Source organism: Syngnathus floridae, chromosome 4 (assembly GCF_059516105.1).
Source record: "Syngnathus floridae isolate MCC-2025c chromosome 4, RoL_Sflo_1.0, whole genome shotgun sequence".
NCBI lineage: Eukaryota > Metazoa > Chordata > Actinopteri > Syngnathiformes > Syngnathidae > Syngnathus > Syngnathus floridae.
In genome coordinates, this window is record NC_142416.1 from 10,762,808 (window position 1) to 10,783,968 (window position 21,161).

General features: G+C 39.7%; 1 protein-coding gene across 1 annotated transcript; it reads left to right on the forward strand.

Annotated features, from left to right (window-relative positions):
* The first annotated feature begins 5,724 nt into the window (after nucleotides 1-5,724).
* Nucleotides 5,725-18,932, forward strand: slc2a15b (solute carrier family 2 member 15b). The gene is made up of 12 exons (XM_088374567.1): nucleotides 5,725-5,899; nucleotides 6,890-6,988; nucleotides 10,036-10,196; nucleotides 10,294-10,418; nucleotides 10,555-10,700; nucleotides 10,766-10,898; nucleotides 11,091-11,278; nucleotides 13,128-13,238; nucleotides 13,423-13,524; nucleotides 13,601-13,676; nucleotides 15,687-15,814; nucleotides 17,971-18,932. The coding sequence occupies exons 1-12, from the start codon at nucleotides 5,855-5,857 to the stop codon at nucleotides 18,196-18,198; spliced, it is 1,542 nt and encodes a 513-aa protein (XP_088230693.1). The 5' UTR covers nucleotides 5,725-5,854; the 3' UTR covers nucleotides 18,199-18,932.
* The last annotated feature ends 2,229 nt before the right edge of the window (nucleotides 18,933-21,161 follow it).

Here is a 21,161-nt window from a genome sequence, read left to right on the forward strand (position 1 = left end):
TGTTTCCTGGCAACTTGTCAGAAATGAGCAAAATAGGTTTGCTTTATTATTTGTCATATTCTGCAGATGTAAAAAAAAAAAAAAAAGCATACAGAGAGGTAAACTTAATTCCGAACAATAAATGGATTGATTCTAATTTAGAAAAAGGACAGTTGCAATAGCAAAATACCAGAAAGCAGTGAAGACAATGATGTAACAGATTTGGAGAGGCAGGATATTTCCCATCCATGGCTTTATTTAAGAGAATCATTTGACAGCTACAACAGTGTTTTTTTCTCAGTGTGAACATGATATAACTTAATAAAAGCGGAAAACAGCTTTTAAAATGCCTTTAATGACAGTTCGATCAATAATTTTCACTTTTGTATTGAACTAGGACATTTCAGAGTCTGTTTTTTCCCTGCACTTCTACTCAAGCACAGACCACAAGCATTATATTTTCTAGTCACTTCCTAATTTTATAGCTCGTTTAAAAGCCCACTATGCTGTCATAAACGGCCTATTAAGGACAGAGAGATTGAACGCAAACGTGATCAAATTTAAACATCAACTGAAGAGTAAATGACTCCAAAACAACACAGATTGTGAGAGCACATTATTTGAATGCTATCATTTCCCAATTTAATCACCAAGCACCATCTGCTGGATCTAGTAGGGCACTGCCCCACTTGTCCCTAATATAAATCCTCAGGCGTATTTGCATCATTTGCTGAAACTAAGATAAGAGTTGACTCTTTTTTTTTTTTTTTTTGCATCTCCCACTCTTAACATGGAGGAACTTAATCATATCTTCCCTAGTCTCTTTCCCAGATGCTCGTATTTGAACTTAATTAGATGCTACATCACCTCAGCGAGGGTCTGCGCGGCAAATCTTATTAAGAAAAGCAATGTGTTTCTCTTGTGCTCGCTGATTCCTTTACATCTCACTGTCTGCAAGGAGAAATCCCGCCGAGGCATATTCTCCAGCTCCAGTAACTAATGACGCCACTGCCCAGATCTGACAGTGAGCTGTGTCTGTATATTGTGCTTAATATCATAATAATAATGAGAGCAAATTAGAACAATCAATTTCCATGGGTGGTTGTTGATTGGAAGAGGAGGTGGAAGTGACAAGAGGTGATCCATCATCCTCGGCCAGTCACATTAAGGGGAGCGCCGCCGAGCAGGTGGGCTGGGCTGAGGGCCAGTCGCAGCCAATGGGAATAGGCGGGGATGGGAGGAGGGAGATCCATTCCACCCAAATCAACTGCTAATGTAGTTGTAGAGTGGATAAAACCCTGAGCAGGGGAGGGAAGGGAGGAGAGAGGATGACAGAGTGTCGCTGAGACTTATGACTGCTTTGACAAGGCTCTAAATCCACACGACAACAATCTAGTGCATGTGAGAAAGTTATTTGCTGGGGTTCCTCTTTTATCCGTCTATATGGACTATCCAAAAATCATTCAAACAATTACAGCTTTGCATGCTAGGTCAGTTGGAGGTTTGGAAAAATGTGGAGTCTGATTGGTCAAAGAAATACTCCCAAAATAGTTTAAATTACATTGGCCTGTACCTGTCAATTCTGAAAGTCCTGGCCGGATTAGATTGGCATAAACATTTTTATTAAATCGGAACAAAAAAAATCATGTACTACGTTTCTTGGGTTTACACAGAAAATGTAAAGATGCTGTCTTTGAAATGTATTTGTAATTTTAAAACTCAAAATCCATTACTTAGAAGCAGTCTTGTATAGTTGGCGCCTTTAGATGTTTGCTTTTTAAAAATTCTTATGGCTGTTATTGCTCTGTGGAATATTGCCACATCACAGGTTGCTTAAAGACTGTCTGTCCTTTCCAGGACTTGTTCAGAGCCATCAAGCAATCATGGAGTCTTTATAGTCTCATTTGCTTTCAGCTCAGCAGAGCTTTCAATTATTCATCAACTCAATGAGCTATTTCTCTCGCAGCATCAGTGCAACATTGCGGGTCGGCGGTGAAAAGCTTTATCTTTCAAGTCTTTCAAAGCCTTTTGGTTTTGAGCTCCCGATAACCCCGGGGAGAGCTTGGGAGCCCGGTCACTCCACTTCAAGGTTTTTAAATGTGTCAAATCTTGTAATGGAGTCACACGATCGTTCTTTCCACGGCTCATACCTCACACTTCTCTTGCGGCAAATCCAACTCAGCAACATTAAGTACATTTGCATACTTTTATCAGCGAGCGTCGCGGGCTCTAATTCTGTTTCTGCTAAACGATGACATGCCGTGACTATATTAGATTTCATCAGCAGTCATCAATCATGGGCGCACTTAACACGATCATCTCCCCAGTTTGTTGGAGAGAACAATGGGGGACAAGCCCATCCTGTCTGAGCAAATGAGGAATTTAAATACTGCACAAGAGACAACAGTGGCACGGAGGGGGCTGGCTGATTAAAGGTCTCAATATCTACTTTTCTGAGCAGATGATCTGTCAGTGGTATTCAAGTGGAGGTTTATTGAAATAATGGGCTGCTGGCACACACATCAACGCTTGCATGTATCATTATCGCAAAAAGGTGTAGGTGTTGGTAATATAGTCTTTTTATCCCCCAAGTATTCCTCAGCACAGGTCCCCTTAATGTTTCGTATTAATACAAATCTTGGCATTGTGTGTTCTCACCATGTCGTGTTTGTCAGTTACCCTAAATCAGGGGTGTCAAACCCCTTTTTGTCACGGGCCGCATCGTAGTCGTAATTTCCTTCGAAAGGGTGTTATGATTGTCAACGCCTTATATATAATGTAGGCTACGCATCAAACTGATGACTACTTTTGAAATCAGAGATGAGTCAATCTGTTCAGATATTTAAAAAAGCAAGCAATCTCTATTTCTTAAAAGTAAAGACAATTAGCAATTAACATGAAGTCGATGCACAATTTGTCTTTGTGGGCCACATAAAATGTGTGATGGGCCGTATCTGGCCCCCGGGCCTTGGGTTTGACACCAATGTCCTACACAGACTGAGACACTATGCGGGATTCCGATTTTACAATGATATTTTACAGCGACAATCATTAGCTGAGTAGGGAGACTAGAACTTAAATTTCATGTTTGATGTAGCTAAAATTATGCTTGTGTCAACACCTTCACATTGATTAACATGATCTTCTGAGGGAGGGCAAATTTAAAAAAAAGTCACTCGTTAATTATTGATATGCTGAATATCGTTATTGCACACAGAAGGCACCTAATAATGTATTTAAATAAGAAAGCCTATTTAGTTTATTTTTAGCATTAATTTCAGTTTGAGGTTGCTCTGTGAGTGAAATTAAGGCAATTTAATGATGCAATCAATCACATCGAATGATTCAAACTTTTGGATAAGATTGAATCATATCAAAACACGTGTATCGATATCAAGTCATCTTTTATTGGAGTTATGCAATTTTTTTTTTAGAGAAATCAGATAATTATTTCTTGCTACTCAAATTACTGGTAGAAATCTTGCCAATATCACACCCATCTGAAATTTGGTCATCCTAAATCAACTCAATGGCGGATACAGTGGGAAAGTCCTAATGATTGAACTATTTTGCGCTGATTTAGCATTTTGATAAACGCAGGAGGGAATCACCTCTTATTGTTGCATAACAAAATTGACATCTAGCATGGAGGGTTACTGACTTATGTAGGATAGGGTTAAAGGACTCTCTTCATCAAATGTTACTATACGTGTACATTTTGCCCTTTTTCGCAGCAAATGTGATTGATGTTACACGCCAAAGCAGCATGACATTGCAAATATTTCACAATGAGACACATAAGAAGGCACAAAGAATTTCACTTGTGTGGAAGGCTCAGATGACTGGCTGGGGCTACAAAGTCTGATGGATGACAAGAAATCCAGAAGATTTAGGGAATTAGCTCACCGATTGTGTGAGAACCTGGGACTGCGTCTGATTTATAGATCCATCAGTCAGGGCCAATAGTTGCCATGTTTAAAATGAATTCCCTACAGCAACTATGTTATGTTTCCCCTTGTAGAATAAAGAAAAAACACAGCATGCATTCTGAAAGTGCCACTGATGAAAAATGTCATTGTGCAACCATATTTTCTCCTGCAGAGGTCGTGTATGCTGTACGAAAAACTAAAGAGCAAATCATAAAGCTACTGCAGAGTGGTGATGGCTAGTCATATGGGAAGTTCTGAGCAGTGGAACTAAAGGAGGCCATTAGGAGGCCTCCACATGCCACCTCACGCAAGACAGTCATGTGCAGAAAACAAATGTCAGTTTATTCAGTCAGAAGACTGTACAATCGATTGTCTTTTGAGGACAATGATGCAGCCACACATTAAGCGGAACAACTTATTCATAGAGAATAATGTAAAGAAGACAAACTTAACTTTTCTTCAATAACTAGTTTTCTGTCTAAAATTTGAGATCACGGGGAGTTTTTCAGTCACCACTCATCGGTATTTAAGACATGTCACATAACTCAGTAGCACATCATTACAATCATGGAATTGGAAACCATCAACATTTTGCAAAAATGTAATATAATAGTGAATAACTGTGCCACCTACAGCATCTGGAGCAGTTCGGAATCAATATTTATACAATAACATGAAAAAACAGAATTAAAGAAAATACTTTACAGTTATGATTACTGATTCTGAAGGCTTGGACAAATTAGATTAACATGGCAATACATAGAGGCTAAAATATCAGAATGGAAAAAACAACAATGATAGAATAACATATTTTTAAATAATGTATAAGCATCTATTGCTTTTTATTTGTATTTTCTATTAGAAAATACAATACAATACGCTTCACATATAGCAATGGGACAACCACAAAGACAGCGAAAATAGTACATTGAAACAAAAAATAATATACAATAGCAGAACAGTAACATTCAAAAGTCAGTCAAAAGCCAAAGAATAAAAATGAGTCTTCAAAGTTCAATCAATAAAAAAAATAGACTGTTGTGAATCAATAAATATGATCTGAAGAAACAAATATTTAAATTTCGGTCGTGAATTTACAGTAAATCAGTGCTTCTAATAACACTAAGGCCAGTCGAGAAAATGTTCTTGGCCTTGATGAACAACAACTGAGAAGATTGCTCATACAATGAGCATTTATTATGTACTGCAATAATTTCTTGGTGTTAGAAATGTCATCAAATTGTCAAAAAATTTCATCATGTTGCATTCTGACAGTACAGTGATCCCTCGCTATTTTGCGTTTCGTTTATTGCGGCTTCACTACATCGCGGATTTTTTTAAAAAATTAAAAAAAACATCTAAAAGTCAAAATAAAACTTCTAAATTGAGGAAACATGTGTCTAACATTTAGAATAATGTAGTATTGCTCCAAATGTTTGTTTACATTCCTTTAGAAGTCCGTTTTCGCGTGTTAGCACGATCGCGAATTAGCATCTTTCCGCCAACTCGTTAGCCTGCCCAGTACTTCTTGTTAGTGACCGTACTTCGCGGATTTCACTTATCGCGGGTGGTTTTTGGAACCAATTATCCGCGATAAATGAGGGATAACTGTATATCTGTTTTTACCAGTGAAGCTATCCATTGAGTCTGTTCTAATATATTTTTGTCTTTTCTCAGTGCATGTGTCACTAGGTTTAGGGATGTTTTGTGAGATTTTTCAATGTTAAAATATTGTCTGTTGCCTCAATAATAGAATGGAATGACGAAACACGCGTTGTTGTACCACGTGACATGACGAGTTGGAGTTGAACCACCTTCCGCCCCCAACACGCCCCCGTCAGTGTCACAGCGGCGGGGAAGTACAAATGTGCGTGTCCTAATAAAGTTGGTCATGAATTTCACATTCTCCTTATTTCTTACGGGGGGACTTGCTTTGCACCGTCGAAATGGTGGAGGAACTGTTGGTGTTAAACGATGCAAAATTCAACTCGGTGAGTACTGAAATATCACATGTGATGAAGAAAGTTAGAACCTGGTGGAGATAATTGAAACTTGCATGTCACTGTTTTGTGTTCAAACACTTGCATTACTTTCAGCAAACTGTTTAAAGGAGGGTAAATAATGGGAAAAACCTGAAAAACAAACTCAGACACAAAGGGGGAAAATACTGACTTAAACAGTAACAAAAAACAAGAATATGTGGAAATGTGTCCTCTTAAAATAAAAGCACTCATGTTGCCGCTTATGAAGTTAAATTAAATGCTGACTGGGCAACATTATCCTGTAGCACCCCACGTGTTGTAGTGACGCTCCAGCAGGCTTTTTGTTGCTAAATTAAGTTTCTTTATGTCTATGGATGAATTGTATGACCAGATAAGGCCTCTGCTTCCTGTGTGTTCAATCTCTGTGTCTCCAAGGAGAAAGGTCTTACACAGGAAACGTGATGTAAATATAGCTTCAATCCATCAAATGATATGAAGACAGAAAATTTGAAGATTGACTTCAAAAGAGTAAACCTTATGGGAAAGCAGTTTACTGAGCTTTCTGATTTTCATTTTTAGTTTTTGGGTGTAGTTCTTATCCTGGTGACATCTGATTGAATAAACTGACAAAAGCAGCGAATTCCATTGCAACATTAATGAAGAAAAACAAGATGAACTTAGTACAACTAACATTAATCAAGCTTTCAGATTTGAATGCCATCTTGTTTCATTTGACTGACTGACATCCTGCTGGACAGACAGATATTTCTGGTAACCTTTTCAACTTTCTTGTGAGTTGTTGCCAATTTACAATGTCAACACAAGACCAAACGTGGCCTCATAAATAGCCTATAGAAGTAATTAAAAAAAAGCTTCCCCACATTAAGAAAATGTATGTATGAGTTTGCTCGTACTGGGAATAAGTTACTGTACGTCTCATGTTTGCTGGAAAAAAATCCTTTATATTTAATGTGTTTTAAATTTTTGTCTTCTACTCAGAACCTCTCAAAGTCACTGCTGGCGGTGGCTTTTCTGGCGTCGTTTGGTAGTTCCATGCTCTATGGATTCAATCTTGCTGTGGTCAACTCGCCTGCAGAGGTTTGTATGACTGCTGCAGATGTTTCCATTCTTTTAATGCCTAATCCCTTAGAAAACCTCAAATACCTCTTATGAACCAACACCATTTGAAGCAAACATGTCAAGACGTTGTATCCAGTTGTCATGCCGGGTCATGCGGCCTTGCATGTTAAATTGAAAAGCGCTTCCATTCTGTGTCTTGATCAACCCGTCAATGCTTGATTTGATACGGTGCTCAACCGGAGAGAACTGAGAACGGTTTCCATTTCACCCCATACTGAAACTTCTGGGCTTCATGGTTAGCGTACTGCACTAAATGTAGTACTTTCTTATATTCTTTGTCATTTTGATTAAGCTCTAGTTGTTATCACCATCATCTGTACTGATTATCCAGTTCAGGGTGACAGACATGCTGGAGCATATTACAGTTGAAGTGCAGTAATGTACCCTGGACTGACCACCAGACAAATAAAAACAAGCAATCTTTCGCACCATTCACATTTATTTCTAGTGGTGCCCAACCGATTGAATCAGAGCTCTTTTCACAATAATCAACATCGGCCCAAATTTGGCCACTTATTATTCCATTAGTCTCTCATAAAACAGTACATACACACTGAATTTGAATTTGAACATGACAAAAACTCGGTCACGTGTGCCTGGCAACATGTTCTTCGTTTGCCCATCTTTTGTTTATCTTCGTTGCTAAGGTTTTCAAGTTGTTCCACCTAAACAATAACCTACCTCCAGTTTGCAGCACCAAGTACAAGATAGAAGTATTTCTATTTATAAGTTAATTTAGTTTTAATTTCGTGAAATAATTTCAGAAATATTTCGAATGCTTTTATTTTTGCATGGTTTTGTCCTCAAATTTTGCTCTGTTTAAAAATCTGGTACTGATGGGCAAAGTATTGTAAAACAGTCAAATGTTATATCTTTAATTTGCATATTAGTGGAAGTGAAGAAACATTTTTATTTATGTATTCTTCGTATCAATCGCTAATCTGTTTTATAGTCTTTCAAATATTGGCATAAAAACCTTCTGTCGATCCCTAATTTCTAGTCTTCAGTAATCCAACATGCATGTTTTCGGCGTGTGAAAGAGATCCTGAGTAGCAGGAGAACATCCACAATCACAGAGGGAACACGTAACTTCCACATTAAAAAGTCAGAGGTGAGATTGTAACCAAGAGGGAAACGTAATAATCACAAGTGCAGCCAAGAATAAAGTTATCTTAATAAATGTGAAAATTCCAGGTCATTTTCTAAGCATTGTGTGCTTTGCTGTACCATATTTAACCAAAGCACTGCAGTTAAATCCTATCATGTTGCTCCAGCTCTGAGGTCATCACCCTGATATACATATATATAAAATAGATAAACAAAATGCTGAATGGTTCATGGATAAAATATACTTATATATCTGACCATTCGTGGTAACATCTCATGACTTTTCTTTTTTTGTGTGGCAAAGCTAATTGCAGAGAAGCAGCTTCTTATTTTTACGCACCACATGTCAAGGACAAGATCCCAAAGACCTACAGGTCATGCAATATTACTAATCGACATGCGGTTAATGTGATTAGGACAAAGCTTTAACCACGGTACATGTGACTTGTAGGGTTCATTATGCATTTGTTACACCAGTGTTGTCCAAGCCACACTTTTTTTGTGTTGCTGACCTCACTTGCTCTTGAGATGATGGAATCACGCAACTTTTTATTATTCCATCTATCTCTCCATCCATCCATCCATTCATCCACCAGTCTGTTTTATTGTTGTGATCTTCATCTGACTTACAGAAAAACATTTCCAAAATTTTGAAGAAACTTGGTTGAGTGATAGGCAAGAGAAAACCTTGATCCCAAAAAACCTTGATTCAATCCATTCATCCATTTTCTATAAATGAAAAAAAAAAATTAGGTGATATTAGTGTCTTATTACATCATGGGCTCCGTTATAACATTTGAAAAGAGTTTTATTTATTTATTTATTTATTTATTTATTTATTTTACCAGGCCAATAATGTAAAACAGCCAATGTTATTACGGTATTGGTCAAAGGTAAGTTGTTACATTATAGGTCCAAGACCTTTATTACAGTATTGAACAGTTGTTAGGTTATGGGCTTTTTTTTTTTTTTTTTTTTTAAAAAGGTAAATTTATTACGTTACGGGCCGTTGCCATATTATAGGTTGCTGTCACGTAATGGATTCTATGGACCTAAAATCACAGTCACCGCTCATTGGTTAGTCACCATGTTAGTGTTTTCACTCTCTGATCCTTTTATCAAACCTCAAGACACAATAGGGACCTTCCACAAACATTATGTTCAAGTGCATTATATAAAGAGCTGTTTTCCATTGCACTGTACAGTACATAAATACAGTTTTATTTTTTAGGGAAACGTGACATTGACATGACAGCATGACATTTCTTTATTCATATTGAACATTTTACAAACAAATATATTTTGCCTGTTCAAACAATTCATTGGTTAATAGAGGAGCTAATATGTTCTTTACACAATGATTGTCATGCAAGATCACATTTATCTTCTTTTGGAAGAGAGCTCTTCAAATATGTAAAAGGAAAACAAACAGGCTTTCCAACAGTATCAGTTCATTGGCAAGGAGAATTGTAACAGAACACAAAAATCTACTCAACTCAAAGTGGAAACATTTGCTTTTATTTTATGTAATGTTGAGTGTGGTCCTTATTTTATTTCATTCAGGATGTGTGAATCATCTCACATTCTGAATTATAGTGTCGATTTCTTTTAGATGAAACTCATGTGAAGTGTTTTTCAGCAATATTTGCACCTACTGGCGATACAATTACAGTAAAATTTACTGCAATTGTGTCACCCGTTTCATTTATTGTTGCACTATTTGTGCAGTTTCTAACTAAATCTTATTAAGATGATGATGGTTGAATTCGATGGGCACTATCTTTATACTATATTTGGTGTACTGATGTGATTGTGCTTGTTTGTCATCGTTTTATATTGCCTTGACTGCTTGGTGGCTCGAATAGTCGTAGCATGAGTAACTTCTTTTCCTCCACCAGTACATCAAAAACTTCTACAACGAGACACTTCAAGAAAATTATAACTGGATTCCAGATGAGAGGCACCTCACAGTCTTATATTCCCTCACTGTGTCTATCTTTGCTATTGGTGGAATGATTGGAGCCTTGTTAGTGGGCAGACTCGTAACCAAGTATGGAAGGTCAGTGTGTTAATGGTGTCATAGTCAATATCAAACACTTTACAATTTGGTGGCTAAAAACACCTATTGTTCAATCAAAATGTATGTGTCTGAACAGGAAGGGGACGTTGGTGCGATCAACTGTGCTTGTGTTTGTTGGAGGAGGTCTTATGGGCCTCAGCAGAGCATGGAGGGCACCAGCCATGGTCATCATCGGGCGCTTCATTGTTGGAGTACATTCCGGTAAGACCATCTGTACCCCGAATTCCAAAAGCATGCCGTATTATCAGGATTACGTCATTAAAAAAGAAAATCGGAAAATATGTCTAATATCATCAAATTGAAAAAGAGCATTGAAACTCTCTCTTTGATGGAACAGGTATCTCTCTCAGTGTTGTGCCAATGTACCTTGGTGAGATTGCTCCCAAGAATGTACGAGGTTTCCTGGGTCTTATTCCGAGCATCCATATTTGTCTTGGGGTCTTCATTGCTCAGGTCCTGGGGCTCCAAGAGCTGATGGGAAAGGTACTGACATAACGGTGTTCAACATGAGTCTTCTACTGTACGTTTGAGCTGCTGATTCCTTACAGGAAGAGCACTGGCCTCTGCTCATGTCCCTGATAGTATTTCCAACCCTGGTCCAGCTGATGCTGTTGCCATGGTTTCCGGAGAGCCCACGGTACCTGTTGATAGAAAAAGGAAATGTTCACGCCACCATTGCAGGTTTGGAATGATCCATTTTCTATACTTGTCCTCATTAAGATGACTGGACTCGTTACATATTATATCCCACGTGAGTTCTTTTCTAAGAATGACATCACTGTTTGCCTTGATAAGCGATCGGTTTGCAGGATGTCTGACTAAAATAGTTCTTTTATCTATCAGATTTAAAATGCTATGTCTTCTATCCTCCAGCTCTCAAGTGGTTCCGCGCTAAAGGCAACATCCAGTTGGAGGTGGAGGAGATGCAGGAGGAACAACGTTCTTTGTCCTCCACCCAGACTGTATCTGTGTGTGGACTCCTTATGGACCGCTGCGTTCGCTGGCAAGTCATCACCATTGTGGTGGTCAACATCGGCATGCAGCTGTCTGGCATTGATGCGGTGAGTCGAGGAAAGTTGGATTGACTCGCTCATGTTTGCGCAGTTATTATGGCAGCTCCCTGCTGTGCTCCCTCCATCTGTATGCCTTCCTGTCCATATATCACAGTCCCACTAAGCAGGGGGCAAACAACCACGCCTCATTATCTTCAGGTCTCCTCTCAGAGCGCTGGCCCCCATTGGAGGGTTGATACATCTACATACAGGCAACACTCACTGCACTGTGCCAGTGGAAGCTTCAGGCACGCGCTACAACAAAATCCCAGCAGGGGTACACCCCGCTGGGTCTGCCAGTCCCAGATGTTCCAGACTGCCACACCGGAACATGAACATGGAGCGTGTTTTACATTTTCAAGCATTCATAATGAACACATGCGAGTTCCATCCAGCCATCTATTTCCTATGCAACTTATCGTGTCGTAACTTACTTGAGAAGCAGGACTTGGACAGATCAAGCCCACTTCTACCCCTAAACATAATTGCTGCCAATTCTTGACAGATGTTTCTGTTACTGTGTCTCACTTACTAGCGTTTGGTCTTCCCTATCCACTGTACCCCTCTACATTAGTGGTTCACATTAGTTTTGCTTGTCATCGTGGGGTTTCTGCTCTTGAGGCATTCACTTAGCTGTTCATCACTGGGGACCATTTTCTTGATTCATGTCATCAAGACTCCCTTGTCTGCTGAGTGTACAGTCTCAGGATGTTGCGCTTAGAAAGAAGAAACTCTCCTTCCTTCTTTATACCAGCTGGCACAAAAAGGAAAAGCTGAGCAGAGAAAATGGAAAAACCAGCTGAGTGGAAAGAACGGATGTACTGTATATGTACATAGTTATACTACATATACAGTGTATGTAGTTATACTACATATACAGTGTTTCACGTATACGCACATAAGATGTACAGTACTTCAAAAACAATGCTAATATGAAAAGAACGTCAGAAACATTCTAAAGATTGTGCATGGTTAAGTTAGCTTAATTCTACTCAAATACCGTATTTTCCGGACTATAAGGCGCACCGGACTATTAGGTGCACCTTCAATGAATGGCCCATTTTAAAACTTTGTCCTTATATAAGGCGCACCGGACTATGAGGCACACTGTTGGCTTTTGAGAAAATGTTAGGTTATTTGGTGCGCCTTATAGTCCAGAAAATACGGTAAATAAAAGTGAGTGCCACATGTACTAAAGGCAGAACATGCACACTTCACACGGATGCCTGAAACGTGCTGTTGGCAGCTATTAAAATTGGAGTTTCTTATGCCATATTCCATCTGCCACTTTACAGGCTACTTTCTTGTTAATTGGACGTGTTAGAAACCAAAGGAGGGAACATGCTTATAAAACATGAATGACATTAACTTTATATTCTTTACCCTTTCCTTTGAATGTTAAATTTGGATCGTGACCTTCAGTTTTATGATATTCACAGCAGTATGCGGCTCACCTTTTACTTGACAGCAAAGTTATAATCGGGATCCAAATGGAGCTTAGAGGACAGGTGGGTTCAGAAGATTCAGATGAGTGCTTGCAGGCAAGTGCCAGGAGCCCTCAGGGTGCCTGCCAGCCTTGTGCTGCACCTTGAGGGTTGACATCAGCCTTGGAGCTGTTTGAGTTCACTCACTGCTTGCTCTGCTCATCTTGAAAAATTAGTCTAAAACTTAAGGATGGAGTTCACAAACTCATTCCTTGACTCTTAATCATTTGGTTCTATTGTCCGTTTTCATCTAAGAGATGAATGTTGCATCAGCAGAATGTTATTAATGACAATACACAAATTAATTTCAAAGGGATGAAATGCATGCAAATGAGACTTTTCACATGAAGTTGTCTTGTTATTCTCAATTTCAGATTTGGTTCTACACAAATGATATATTCAAGAATGCTGGAATTCCAGAACCCCATATTCAGTATACCACAGTGGGAACTGGAGCCATCGAGGTCATTTCCGGAATGCTGGGTGTGAGTGCGCACATGCTAAGAAAACCTGCCACATATGAATAACAGAGGAAAACATTGTATTGTGTAGTATGGTTGTTTTACAGAGGAAATAATCAATAGATTTATTTGTTAGATGCAGACAAATGAATTAGATGCTTATGTTTAAAGCAGACAGTTGATGACCACCTTGTTTCCTATCTTGCAGTGTTTTGCAATTGAGCGTGTAGGTCGGAGACCTCTGATGATTGGTGGTTACATCTTCATGAGCCTCTGCTGTGTTGGGATCACTGTGTCGGTCCTCTTCCAGGTACACCAACATTTGATTTCACCACTTCAATCATAGTTTTTAACTTTAATATGATGACTTGCTTGACCAATTATAGGAGCAGCTGTCCTTTATGCGCTACATCAGCGTGGGCTGCGTGGTTGGGATTATTGCTGGCTTCTGCATCGGTCCAGGTGAATACTATATCAAAGTACCAATCAGCGACAATTGTTTCTACTTTATATTTTTGCTTATCGTCTTCCCTTACAGTTCATAAAATGACTTTTTCTTTTTCCACTTTGATCTGTGGCTTGAAAACAAAACGCAGACTCAATATTATAACAGCCTATTTCGAAAGAACATTGCCACTAATTTCATTGTGCAGCAAAATTAATGTAAACACTGCACTCAACAGTACCACTTTGTCTAAAATGTTAATCCACAAAATGTTAATTTCAACATTCCGACTGACAACTGCAGTCATCCATCCACCCCATCACCGTACATTTTATTTCAAGCGCAAAATGTGTTTTTATTATTATAATACCGTAATTTCTGGACTACAAAACGCACCTGATTTGAGGCCGCAATAGCTCAATTTAGACACACACAAAAATGTGTACATATTGCCGTGGGTCTCCACTTTATAATGGGATATGTACAAAGAAACATGTCTCACAGATGGTTTTAAAAATAATAATAATTTCCATAAACATTTGAACATTGCTAGACACAGGAGCCTCCCAGAAAAGTCATTGATCGCTGCGACTAGTCAGTGCATACTTCTTTTTTTTAATGGGTAGTGACATTGTTTTTGATGCACTTCAACTCAACTAGATAAATCACGTGATGTTTACATTGATCTCCCCCGTGTCACATGGGTGTAGAACGACTGTTCTGATTAATGTAGTGGTGCATGTCAACAGCAGATCAGAATAGATCAAGTCACAAGTAAACGGAATTTTCATTCTATTTGGTCATTCAGTTGAATTCTAATTAGATTATAAAGCAGCAACTTGTAGTCCGGGAATTACGGCGATTCCAGTGACCTATAGATACATTTGTGATGTATTGATTTGTTAAAAATATTAACTACAGGAGCAGTTATTTTGCAGATTTTGTGGGACAATCCCACAGTTGTCAATGTGGTGTATATATTCTTTAAATTGTTCATGCAAGACTGTAGGATGACTCCAGATACTTAACATTTGGGTTCAAGCCGCCCAATTTTAGGCCAACTAGTGGGTCATGTCCTGTGCGCAAGGTAACACTGCCTCCTCCTGGACATGATAGAGCCAACGCCATCCCCTCCCTCTCTCTTTCTCCATCTCGCCTGCACACAGATATTGTATTTCATTAGTCTTGTAAATTAGGAAGTCTTAAGTGCCACACTACATCCATTCCCACAGTCATTTATACAAGAGAAAGAGTTGAGTGAAGTGAATTAAGAGGCAATCATTTACAACATTGGAAGCCATGTTGAGCGGACCTGCGAGGATGATGAATTGGGGAGAATCCGGCATACACGACGTCATTCGTCAAGCAGGCAAAAATCTATACTTCGGCGCACAGACGAGGGTTTGTGTTGCCGCAATTAGACTTTTAATGGCTCATTGTTCATCAGCTCGGCATGATGAATGCAGCTTCCGTCAGACTAAAGCCTGCACGCACCGTGACGCCTCCCATACATACCGCAGATGTTGACAAATTACAGCCTAGTTATTAGCCCGACAATATTAAACCTTCATCTGCGCAATTATCATGCGCAGATAACGAGGACGGCATTTGTAATACTTATCGGAGCATTGGAGAGAAAATGCATCTTTCTCCTTCATCACTTTTAACAATGAAGAATTGTGTATTTAAAGCCAACAGACAATCTGAAAAAAAAATTACTGACTAAGGTGGTTTTCTTGTGGTTTGGCCCATTTCCAACTTGGAAAATGTCCTCCTCGTCACAAAATAAATTAAATTTTGGAAAAGGAGCATAACGGAATGTTTTTATTGCGTTTATTTTTAGTTAAGAAAAGTCACTGCTTTAATTTCTGGAAAACTATTTGCCGATTAAATTTTATAGTACCAAACTGTCTGTGATAACTCACTTTATTTACCACAAGGCAGACAGACTGTCTGCTGAGTAAAACTGGTATCTTCTGAAGTGCTATCAGATTAAGAAATCTGACATTTTTCACAATCTCTCGTAGCCGGCGTGCCCTTCCTGATCACGGCGGAGCTGTTCAAACAATCGCACAGACCAGCAGCCTACACAATGGGAGGTTGTCTCAACTGGTTATCTAACTTCACCATTGGCTTTGTCTTTCCCTTTCTTGAGGTCAGAACACTTTCATTTTTTTACTCTTCATTATTGATCTAAAGACATTGGCTTGCATGTGAAGGTTTCAATTTGATCTGGTGAACTTCACGAGTTGACATAAAACTATCCCAAAAAATTTATTGGAAACCCTTTTGGTAGATGCAAATGCTAAGGAATTACATTTCAGAACCACAAAACTAGTGAGATACTATTTCTTATGAAGGGCTACCATTTTGATCCACACTTTGGAAATAACAGATTTGCTCGAATTACTTTAAATGATCATATTTAAGTAAATAATCTGAATCTATGTGAAGACACTGATCAGTTTAATGATTTCTCACATTCATTATCCACAATGATTGAATCATTATTAGGCAATCGGGAGTGTAATTTCTCTGGTGAGCTGTTTTTAGAACAGGTCTGTGTGTGATTCATTACTTGGGGGCTGCCAGTGGTAACCGCTGCTCTAAATTGTCCATCGTGGCGATTGCGAGTTTCACTTTTGCTTGGCTGTCAAATCAAACGACGGTAGCATAGTATGGGCTATTGGGTCAAGTCTGAAAATGAATTACTTAACACAACACACATTTAACAGATTGTTAAGAGCATACTTGTCTTGCAACATTAACCAAAACGAGAGAGTGATCTTATATTCCGACTGGGGCAATTCTAAACTCAGAGAATTAGTTGCTTAGCTCCCAGCAAGGCAAAGTAACAGTTTACAGCTTTGTGCATTTTGAACCCAATGTCATTCCTTTATTTCTGAAAGAAAAGCATACCACTTTTTGGGAACGTCTGTGACTAAATTATCACATCTTATAAAGTTGATTTAAATGTGTTTTGCAAAAAAAAAAACAATGGTTGGGTTGTTTTGGCCACCTGGGTCGGTCCAATTTTTAACCCAAGTTGGGTTGTTTTCAACCCAGCATTTTTAAGGGTGTGCTATGGGTCAACAAAGGTTGGTAAACACTGCTCTAACTCATTCTCATCTGCATGTCTTGTAACTCCATTTGTGTGTTCCTAACAGATCTCTATTTGAACTGGGGCTTTGTGATGCAGAAATATTGTGCAAATGCATTCCATGTTCAGCATGATCTCCTACTCTGTTCGAGTAGAAACTTAAAGAAAGACAGGGAGACAAACACACACGCAGACCAAAAAAAAAAAAAGACACCAGTCTATATAAGCTGTGACGAATACCCTTTTACTTTTTGTAAAACAGAGTAGAATAATAATCTTTATTTATTATCTTCACGCATAAGATCTGCACCTCTGCATTTGACCTATCACAGTAGTGGACACGGCTTACACACATCGTTAAAGGCACACATTGTAACAACGAAGGACAACTGAAATGGCTTGAGGGCAGTCCAGTATGTCATTGTCTTGCTCAAGGACACCACAGCTGTGTGTCCAGAGGATGTTGGGGGTCAATGATCTTGAACTGAGGTCCTCACACTGGCAAAGCGTTAGAGGCACCCCTTCTGCATCTTATTTCCTCTTCATCCGCCGTGTATGAAGGTTGCATGTTTGTTGTTTATATTCGGACAAGGCAAGCATGAGAAAAGCTTGAATGATGGTCACCAGCTTAATTCTAGCATGGCATTCCCAGCACTTACTTTTTAGGGAAATGGAACGCGCCAAACTTTAGACTGACCTCCATCCACCATATTGTAAGGTGCGTCAGGCAAAGGACACAACCTCGCTATGTTGGAATAGCCAATATGGCGCTGAGTAGTCAGGGAAATCCCCAAACGGGTACAACCAAGTTTGGGCCGACACTACATAAAACAAACTAAAAGCATTCCCGCATGGGTCGTCCATGAAAACAGAGTTCTTCTACTTTGACGATGATTACGCCTATTTGTTAGCATGTATAAAATGGTACAAACCAAACAAAATGTTCAAAGGTTTGGCATCTTATTTCTTTGAATATTAGTGTTTTTTTTACTATACATAAACAACGATGAACAACAATTAAAACAGTTACGCATGACCTGTTCACTCAACTTTATTTATATGGCCCTTTCACAACTGCTGCAGCTGTAACAAAGCATTTTTCTCAACACGTGAGATAAGACAGTTATAATAATACAGCCGGCGGGATAGAGTAGAACAACGTGGCCACACTGCAATATATATATTTTTTCCCCTTCATGTGTCCTCCACAGCTGGCAACCGGTCCTTACTGTTACCTCATCTTCTGTGCAATATGCCTGGGAGTGGCCGTCTACACCATCTTCATCATTCCCGAGACCAAGAATAAAACCTTCATGGAAATCAGTCAAATGTTTGCCACCAAAAACAACCTCCTTGAAGAGGAGCTGACATCCAACGAGCATCTGAAAATGTCTCACATGAACGGCTATGGGACGCTGGGCCATCGAGATATAAAGTAGCAGGCGGACCTTTACATTTTTTTTTTTTTTGATAAAACTGTGACAAATGTGTATAAGGTACATTATGGGCTCAACTCACATGTCTATCCTTCCGTGTTCCAATCAACAATGTTTTAAGAGAATCTTTACTGTGTGTGACTCCAAAGTCACATGGCAATTAAGCGTCTGAGCATTTTAATCGCCATTTATCCAGGACATTTGTTCCACAACCCAATCTGCACATATCTGAATACATCTTGTGAGCATTCATATATGTATGTAAATATAACACCTCAGAAGGGGGACATGTCAATGTCGAGTGCATTTTGAATGTCTTGACACCCCACAATGTAATTTTGTCCTACAGTTCTCTCACTCCGAATGTGATGTTTATCTCTTTTTATTTAAGAGAGATATTGTGACTACTGTAGTAGTCATTTTATGTTGTGTTCTGTGAGTTATTTATCAACATGCTTGTTGGTGTCGTGTGTATGAAAATACTTCTTTGTATAAAAAAAATGTGTAGTCGGAGACAAGAAGTATTCAATAAAATTAGGAATTTAGAACCCATTAATGTTTCAAATGTTTTACAACTTTTTGACAATCTCCTCTTTGTGTCACTTGCCGAAGGGGCAGCATTATTGTTTAATAATGCTTCATTTCTTGGGCTTTAAAGTTGTAGAATGTTTTTTTATTGCTTATGAAGCCTGCTCCAAGAATATAACTAAGAAGAACTATAAGTAGTTGGTCAGAGTGCATTTATTTATTCATCAGTTGTGGACCTAATAATGAATGAGCAAAATAGTTATCTCAATAACAGATTAAATAATGATTTATTTATTTTTAAACTCCTGAACAATATTAAAGATATATATGAAACAACATTTTTAGTAATCCATACAACATACTTTGATTTGTTACATTTGACGATGAGGCAACAGACAGCGTATGAGAATCAACCATGCTATTCCATCATCAACATGGAAGAGAGACATTAAAACGTAATGTCCACCCCTTGTGTTGTGCAACCTTGCTCTCTCCCAGTGTGTGAAAGCTGCCACGATCATAAACGTGCTCTTCTGCAGCCTGAATAACAAACGCGCCATGCATGTGTCATGTGACAGTGTTAGCCATTCAGAATACTGAAGGATCCCTTTCGGCTACTTGATCCATCTGTCAGACCTCCTGCGGAACTAACACACACGAGGACAAAAAATATTGTCACATGCTTGCATGTCCATCTTACTCAGAGAGGACTGAATGTACGAGGTGGAAGGGGGTTGCTATGTAATTCACATATAAATCCTATCATACATTTATAAGTGGGGGGAAAAAAATCTTTAGTACTTGTAACAGTGTTTTACAAGTGTGCGTGTGATGACCCTGATGCCCCCTCATTGGCTCATGCTATAAACATCAGCTAATTTTAAGTGTTTGACCGAATGGTAACTGTTTGCATCCCAGCATTTTCTGCTACGATCTGCTGTGACATAAAGAAGGACTGAAAAAGAAGAGGAGGGGTCCAACCTCTGGAGTTGTTGAATGACAAAATGTTTCCGTCCGAGAGATATAACCAAAATGTGTGTCTGCACTTAATAGAAACGGCCTTTCCGACAAAGTGTGCCTTGTCACTCAGTCTGCACACCGCATGGGTGCGTGGATAACATTATGGAGCACGTGAGAGCGAGCGCACAGGCCCTCCGGCAGAGCCAGTCGATAAATCAGCCAAATAGCATCACAGGCTGGCGCAGGAAGAAGTCCAACAGATAAAATGCTCTCCCACACAACAAAGCCACACTCACTGTGTAATTAATTGCAACAAATTACCTCTTCCTCTCCCAGTCTGCCCCCACCTCCACCCCTCCCTCACGCTGCACTAACGAGCACACTCCTCGCGTGCGTGTCTGACGGAAGAGCACGGGCGCGTGCGCGCGCTGCAGCCTTCATAAGTGCCTTAATGTGGCTTATTGCGGTGCGCGGTCCCTTTAGCCGTGGAAATATTCGCGTGACGGATGTGCTTTGTCGCCAGCGCTCCCCAGCGGAGGGCCGCCGCTGTCAGGGAGGAGATGATGACATTAACAGGGAGGCAAGGCGATGACAAATGCCTGTTATCAGCGAACGAGGCCGGTGACAAATCGAACGGCAGCGCCCAGGCAGCCCCGGCGCGGTGTAATAAAAAAGAAGATGGATGGCACACCCAGACAGGGCCCGCGTTAATGCGATTTCCACTGCTCTCCCTGACTCCCAATTAAGGCTGGGGGGTGTCGAGAGAGGAGATAGACTGTGTGTCTTGTGGATGAGAGTGTCTCAGGATGGAGAAACATGAGGCATGGAAAAACTCAACAGAGACCTCCGCCAAGGCTAATGTGGTATACTTACTAGCGTTCGTTCCCCGCTACATTGGCGATTTTGGTGCAATCAATTTATGAGTTTTTGTAGTACTATAAGGGCAAGTCTGTTGCGCAGCAGCATCTTAGCCTGCACTGAGTTTCACTGGATGAGATGCAGTGTAATTAAGTGTCACGACTCGTCCCCGGTTGCTTTATTATGACTGTTACCATGGTTTCTGTTCGCGTCGCCCCTCCCCTCCTGTGTTACCTCACAATCAATGTAATCACAGTCACCTACCTCTTGTTACCTGTCATGTATTTAAGTCCTGTCTGCCCTTCACTCCCTTGGCGGATCGATGATATCGTGATGTCTTCTCGTCTCTTGGTTCCTGTCTTTGTCAGTTCTGTTTCGGTTAGCCAGTCTGTCGGTCGGTCCGTTAAGTTATGTAGTTTGCCGGTTCTGTTGGTCTTGTTCCCCTCATCCTCCCTTCCAACTCCCTTTTCCCTCAACAAACCCTGGTCCAAGCTGCATTTGGTCGCCCTGCTCCATTCCGATCCGTGACATTAAGAGCAAGAAGGCCAGAGAAGGTCCCCAACTATTGTAAGATCCAGGAATAGCTGTTGTGAGCAAAGCACGTGCCTCTGAGAATGGTT